General features: G+C 39.3%; 2 protein-coding genes across 4 annotated transcripts in view; one reads left to right on the forward strand and one right to left on the reverse strand.

The window, feature by feature from the left end:
- Positions 1-323: 323 nt before the first annotated feature.
- Positions 324-5,189, reverse strand: rprd1b (regulation of nuclear pre-mRNA domain containing 1B). 3 transcript variants are annotated; one of them, XM_058084348.2, is made up of 8 exons: positions 5,011-5,189; positions 4,462-4,683; positions 4,128-4,257; positions 3,792-3,925; positions 2,874-3,004; positions 2,511-2,637; positions 2,172-2,347; positions 324-2,057 (listed from the first exon to the last, which is right to left on the reverse strand). In XM_058084348.2, the coding sequence occupies exons 2-8, from the start codon at positions 4,610-4,612 to the stop codon at positions 1,908-1,910; spliced, it is 999 nt and encodes a 332-aa protein (XP_057940331.1). In that variant the 5' UTR covers positions 4,613-4,683; positions 5,011-5,189; the 3' UTR covers positions 324-1,907. The 3 variants fall into 3 exon arrangements, with proteins under 3 accessions (XP_057940331.1, XP_057940332.1, XP_057940330.1); XM_058084349.2 differs by having other exon boundaries at positions 2,874-3,001; positions 4,462-5,189; XM_058084347.2 differs by having other exon boundaries at positions 4,462-5,189.
- A 921-nt stretch (positions 5,190-6,110) lies between these two features.
- tas1r1 (taste receptor, type 1, member 1) overlaps positions 6,111-7,088 on the forward strand; it is an 8,075-nt gene continuing 7,097 nt past the window's right edge. Inside the window, exon 1 of the mRNA XM_058084135.2 lies at positions 6,111-6,292. Within this exon, the coding sequence (XP_057940118.2) occupies positions 6,111-6,292 (182 nt within the window). The remainder of the gene's footprint in view (positions 6,293-7,088) is intronic.

Raw genomic sequence — 7,088 nt, forward strand, 5'->3', positions numbered from 1 at the left:
TTCAATTTAGAATTTGACATTGAAATGACGAAATATAATTCAACCAATTTTCTTTTTCTCATTAAAATTATTTTCCCATGTCCACCCAGGGGCTCCGTAAACAGGGGTGTTTTCTTGTACAGTGATGTTTTCCTTCAATGTTCACTTTCTGTTGACTAAATTACATTGAACAAAATTGTCCTTTGCAGTTTAACCTCATTAAAAAGGTGAATTTTAAATGTGATAAGGCAGCACTACAAAAACAGCAACATAAAAAGTACTGTATATGCCTATACTCTACATGTATCCTTTAATAAAAACAAGTATCTGTTCAAATGGTTCCAGTTTATTGGCATCCATTGAATCGCTTTCAATACAGAAATAAAACTACCAAAATGGTAGCCTAGGTTGTACAATTGTGGTTATGCAGAGATAAATGCATAATGCACACAGCAAGCGGGCAAGAACAGATGTAAACTAATAAACTACTGTGACACACACGCAGGTCAGACGATTGATGAAATCCTTTCTAGCTTCCAGTGGCTGTTTGGACATTTGCATGGATTGTATGGAGTGACTGCATTAACAAAAAACAAATATCCTTTGGTTTAGCAAACATTGTGAACGCTGCATGTTTCTGGTTCCAGACAGTAGACATCATTGCTACTGTATGTCCTAAATATGTCAAAAATAAATAAAATCAGCTTTTGACATCTGACATCTCTGTTTGCAGACAACCGGACATTAATATAGTTAAACAAATGCTAGCTTAGAAAATGAACCAAAAGAAGGCATTTGCATCACCCTAGTGAGTTGGACAAGAGTAGTTATTATGCTATTATTGTTATATTGGGTTCTTGCTCCTGGCAACAATTCACCGTGCAGAAAATAAATTATGACTCACAATTCAAGTTTATTTCACACAGCCATTTTATGCAATTATTGGTTAATTACTAAACACACACTAAAACTAAGGAGGTTGGTGCCTTAACATGAAAGTTTCTGTTCCTAACTAATGGCCTATGAAATTCTTTGCAACTTTTGCAAATACAGCGGAACCTCAGTTTTCGTATGCCCTGGTTTTTTGCAAAAAAATAAGTATTAAAGTATAAAGCTCAGACCGTCCACTCTTTAAAGTCTGTAACGACCCAGAATGTCCAGAGTGTCCGTATGGCTCTTCCATCCGAAACTATAGTTATTCTATATAAAATGTGTTTTTGTTGATATTTCTGAGTATCTGGACTGAAGTACTTGGGGTTTATATAATGTCTGATGAAAAACATTGCTGCAGGTTACATTTTTCATCTAACCTTTTGGAACAAATTCATAACCAAAACTGAGTTTCCACTGTAATGATAATTTATCTTTTTAAAATTTTAATCAAGATTCAATTTCCAAATGAAAGCATATGGAAAATTAAGTGTGTTGAAGTTTTACAAAAATACTATGGTCTGTTTGCTTTAATACACCAAGTCTTGCTAGCTACTACCTGAATTATTATTAAAAAAAAAACCCAAGATGCTCAACTCCTGAATGGGACATATTCATCACAGTGAAGCCAAATTGCGCATAGTGAATCCAGCTAATGTAAACAGCACACTGAAAGCCACGACGCCTCCTTAACCATTCATGATGAGCATTTTAAAAAAACAGCCACTAAAAACAAAAAGCAAAAGTGTGGACTCTAAGCAAGAAAAACCAGGCTGACATAGTCTCTGTTCTCCTTTGGAGAGTGCTGCAATGTCACCAAACCTAATGCTGTTATCCCCACCATGAACCCCACACATTCCCACCCCTCTATTGTCCTGCAGGGGTGCTGCTGGCACATGTGACCTCATCAGGACACAACCTGCAATATTTAGGCTGAGGGCGTGTGTGTGCGTGTGTGCGTGAGGATGTGGCGGGGTAGCTAGTTGGAGCTCAACCATTCAGTCGGTGGAGAAGAGGTCACCGGCTGAGGGCAACGGCGCCAGACCGCCAGTCACATTGGGCAGGAGGGACAAGTCAGGCAGACTCTGGATGTGGGACTTGAGCTCCTTCCTCACGTGGGTCACTCTGGCTAGCTTCTGCTTGTATTCCTGCACAGGACATACACATTTTAGATTTTTATGAATTATGATGCAACAAGCAAAATGAAATCATTCACTCAGTTTGGATGTTTTAAAGTCATAAGGTGCTTAGGTTAGCCTTGCCTCTAGTTTCTTCTCTCTCTCAACCAGCGCCTCCTTTTGGCTGCCGATGTAGTCGGTCAGCATGCGGGCCAACTGCCTGCGGTCTTCCAGCTCTGCAGCCAGTCGGCCATTGTACTCGGCCAACAGGAGACACGCTTCATCTACCGTCTTGGACAGCTTGTCGGCAGCCTCCTTGTCTGCACGGAAGAGACAATATGAGAAGTCAGAGTGCCTTTATTGTCGGTGCTTTACGTTTTTATAAGAATTTGCTTTTGGTTTATGCTCACAATGGCACATTGTAAAATGGTGTTTATCTCCATTCACTTTATAATGGTTGAAGAAATAAGATGATGAACTTACCAGTGATTTTCTCCAGCAACGAGACGTCTTGGACTTCCTGTGGCAACGAGGCAATTTTCTGCCGAACAGCCGCATCACCTGATGCAGCATTCTCCAAGTCCTGAAGTGCTTTCACCAGCTCCTCTGTCTTTGTGTGTGCGTGTGTTTTATGTGCATGACCGCGCATTGAAGCACAGATAGTAGGTGCCATGCAGTTTAAGAGACCGAGAGTGAACAGGTAAGGGAAAGCACAATGAAGGTGAACAACACAGGAGAGAGAAAGGTGAGGAGGGTAAACATAACAAATCACATTAGATTGCTGGATACGGGAAGACTAACACAACAATTTAATCTTCTTGTGTAAGCATTATCTGGCCATCTCACCAGTTGAGGTGCAGAGGTGTCCGTGATGTGAGGAGAGCCATGGCTTCTGTAGTCATCGTCATCATCTTCCTCCTGCTGCTGCTGCTGCTGGATCTTCTGGTAGCTTCGCTTCACTGGTTTCTTCTCCTCTACTGAATCAAGCATGAAGACACCAGGCGACATAATAGTCATTACCATGGCACTTTAGGCCATTGCTTCATATTTACTTGTGACATGAGCAGAATGAAGGATTTGGTCTGTTGACATAATTTGCCTCCATTTGTGCATGCAGTATTTTTATTCTCTTTTTTTTATATACATTGGTATGAAAATGTTTGGGCACCCTTGATAATTTAAGATTTTCCTTTATAAATCACTGGCTGCAAGTCTCTGTCCAGCCAAGCTATTATAATAATGATAATAATAATATAATGATTTATACAAAATAAAAAAAATAAAAATAAAAATAAAAATAAAAATAAAAATAAAAATAAAAATAAAAATAAAAATAAAAATAAAAATAAAAATAAAAATAAAAATAAAAATAAAAATAAATAAAGTAAGTGGCGGCACGGCGGTCTAGTGGTTAGCGCGCAGACCTCACAGCTAGGAGACCAGGGTTCAATTCCACCCTCGGCCATCGCTGTGTGGAGTTTGCATGTTCTCCCTGTGCATGCGTGGGTTTTCTCCGGTTTCCTCCCACATTCTAAAAACATGCTAGGTTAATTGGCGACTCCAAATTGTCCATAGGTATGAATGTGAGTGTGAATGGTTGTTTGTCTATATGTGCCCTGTGATTGGCTCGCAACCAGTCCAGCGTGTACCCCGCCTCTCGCCCAAAGACAGCTGGGATAGGCTCCAGCACCCCCGCGACCCTCGTGAGGAAAAAGCGGTAGAAAATGAATGAATAATGTAAGTGTTAAATGGATCATTTTAGACCTGTTGGTCGGGGGCTGTTGGAGTCTTCTATGGCCAGTTTCAACTGCTGAATGAAGTCGCTTCTGTATAGGCTGCGCTCCTTCCAGATGTTCAGGAGTCTCTCCATGTGCTTTTTACAGCTCTCGTCTACTTCACTGCAAGAATAGTGGAAGTGAGTGAGATGAGCAAAAAGAAAGAACAACAACAAAAACTGTCAATTATTTTAGTTTACTGTATTTTTGTTTGTGATTTGCGAACAATCCATCTACCTTTATTATTTGGACATAACCTAAGGCAAAATCCTAAAAACCCAACTGTAAATGCCAACACCAACAAGGACTATCATGCTGTAAATACCTGGCGACGTGAGAGCAGGCATCCACAAGAACAGTTTCAAAGTCTTTCGTGAATTCAGGTCCTTTCTTCTTGCTATTTTGGATGACATCATTGGCCAGGTAGAGGAACGTCAGCTTCCTGCTGGTTTTAGCTGCAGGATGATAAATATTTTGCTTAAGATGATTATACACTTGAAAATTGACAACACCATCATGTTGCTTATCACTCTGTCGCATTCAACGTAGCATTCGCAAAAAGAAAAACACGAGGAAAAGTATAGTTCAGTTATATCACCGGACAAAACGGAAAGCCTAAAAGAATATTTTGACAACGATTAGATATTTGCTTAGCTTACCTTTCTTCAGCTCTCTATGCCATACTTTGACGATGAGGCCCGAGTGTTTGCGGTGGTGGATGATCCACAGAGACAGAGTCTGGACGCTCTGCTGCGAGCTGCTCAGCTCCGACAGCTTCTTCTCCAGCGCCGCCTCAGAGAACGACGACATGTCGGTGCGATGCTGTGTCCTTGGGAGCAGACTCAACACGACCCGGGTCTCAAAACCGACTGAGCTCCGAGCTAGTTGGGGAAAACTCTCACTATCATCAAGAGTGAACTTTTCACTTGACTCAAGTACATGCAGGATTAAAAAAGCGTGCTCCTGCCGCCCCAAGCAAGGTAGCGTTAGATCAGCCGCTAAAATTAGGGAATCATATGAATAAATAAAAATGCAGCGTTTTTAGTTGGCTTGCGGGTTACTGTTTGTTCAGTAGCTAAAGTGTTTGTTTACAGCCACAGCTAACGTAAGCTAGCGGCAGCCTAAGTAGCTATCCGCATACTATAAACTAGCCCGAGCTTTAGCCAGAGTTTAAATGTCTGACCTTCGATAACATCTGAGTAGAATACCTGTTCGGTAAGCTGGATGTGTTAATAAAACAGTTAACGTGGTGGTAGAAGGACTCAGAACTTGTCTTCGCTTGCCTAACTAATCAGGAAGAATTCTCCAGAAAAAAAATGGCAGCTCGCCCTTTCACCCCGCCATGTGCGGCGCGTTGTAGTGACGTCATCAAGGAGGACCAACAACCGCTGTGTTTGAATTTCGGGGTCTGTGTCCTAAAAGTGCGCATTTGTAGGTTGCATGACGTCATCGTGCTGCATTGAGAAGAAGTCTGCATTCAAACCAAACTTCGTGGCCCATCATAGTGCAAAGCCAACAGAATCAAGCATTAAGTATTCATTCATTAAGTATTAAGTGTTCATTCATTAAGAATAGGTCAACCAAAGGTCAGCCAGCCCACCAACATGCTCTGAATTGAACCAAAGTAGTGTCATTTTTTGTGTTACAGTTGTGCTGTTTTGTGCAGTTAACATGAATGTTTGTGCTTGTTCATTTTTTTCATTTTAAAATTTAGAAATATTAAACATTTGTGAAAATTTGTGTTTACATTTTTTAATTGAAAAACTCTAACAATGTATTTCAACGGATTTTTAGACCTGGAATCTTCACTAAAAAAAAAAGTGCAGGCACTATCTATCATATATGGACCTATGTCTATGTCCATTTTGCATTCCCATTTGCATGCTTGATGCTGCGGTTCTAACACAATGGACAATATTCCAGCTAAAACAAAACAATTGTGGCTTGGATGACAAGTGGAAGTCAAATTGTTTATCAAAACAAGAGTCATATTCGAAAAGCACGCTTCAAATATCAACCACAATGCAAAAACAATTGTCATTATTTCAAAACGATTAACAATTTCAAAAAGATTAAGAGTAAAGTTCACTCCAAGTAGACCCATAAATCAATTAAAGCTGCTTGTCATAAAAAATAAATGACTTATTCAGTGCGTTGTTACAAGACGTGATTTGTTCTACATGGAAAACAAGCACCAGTTACGTAAACAAACGAGACATTTGAATCTACGTCACTTGCATCATTTAAAAACCAAATTTCTCAAACATTTCACGAGTGGAGTGGAGCTTCCACGTCATTCTGGTGTGACATGACAACTCTGTACGTGTTCTTATGCTGCCTGGTGCTGCAGGTGGCTGACGGAGAACTGGACTACATCTCCCATGGAGAAGGGCTACATCTGCAGGGGGACTTCTCCATAGCTGGGCTCTTTCCTCTTCACTACACCAACCAACCAAGCGCGGGTTTGCCTGCTTTGGGTGCATGCAAAGAGTAGGTTTATTTGAATGTTAACATGCACTTTTCAGATGCATATTTCATGAAAGATGGTCTATAAAGCGAGTGGTTAGCCTCTAGGCCACACAGTCAGGAGATCGGGAAGATCTGGGTTCGAATCTCCACTGGGGTACTCCGGTTTGCACATTTATTTACTGGTAACAAATTGGCTGGCTAACTTTTGGAATGGGATGTCAGCCAACATGTTGGTACTTCCAATTTGGCATTTAAAAATATGTTCACAATTTTCTTGTTTTTCAAGTTTTTCAATTAAAAATTTGTAAATAATTGCAACAAGACAAACACTGGGCTCTAATTTCCACAAATTTTTAATATTTCTACATTTTAAAATGAAAAAAAAATGAAAGAAGCACAAACATTCATTTTAACTGCACAAAACAGCACAATTTGGCATTTAAAAATATGTTCACAATTTTCATGTTTTTCAATTAAAAAATGTAAACAATTGCAACAAGAAAAACACTGGGCTCTAGTTTCCACAAATTTTTAATATTTCTACATTTTAAAATGAAAAAAAAATGAAAGAAGCACAAACATTCATTTTAAACTGCACAAAACAGCACAATTTGGCATTTAAAAATATGGTCACAATTTTCTTGTTTTTCAAGTTTTTCAATTAAAAAATGTAAACAATTGCAACAAGAAAAACACTGGGCTCTAATTTCCACAATTTTTTTTAATATTTCTACATTTTAAAATAAAAAAATATTAAAAAAATAAAAGCAGCACACACATTCATTTTAACTGCACAAAACAGCACAATTTGGCATTT

The sequence above is a fragment of the Doryrhamphus excisus genome, linkage group LG17 (genome assembly GCF_037039965.1).
Source record: "Doryrhamphus excisus strain RoL-2023G ecotype Guam linkage group LG17, RoL_Dexc_Guam_v1.1, whole genome shotgun sequence".
Classification (NCBI taxonomy): Eukaryota; Metazoa; Chordata; class Actinopteri; order Syngnathiformes; family Syngnathidae; genus Doryrhamphus; species Doryrhamphus excisus.

Excerpts from the sequence above, each read along its gene's own strand:
- rprd1b (XM_058084348.2), bottom strand. The coding sequence starts at position 4,612 with ATGTCGTCGTTCTCTGAGGCGGCGCTGGAGAAGAAGCTGTCGGAGCTG. Across the intron at positions 4,258-4,461 it reads GCATAGAGAGCTGAAGAAAG|CTAAAACCAGCAGGAAGCTG; the intron begins GTAAGCTAAGCA and ends ATCATCCTGCAG. Across the intron at positions 3,005-3,791 it reads CAACAGCCCCCGACCAACAG|TAGAGGAGAAGAAACCAGTG; the intron begins GTCTAAAATGAT and ends TGCTTGATTCAG.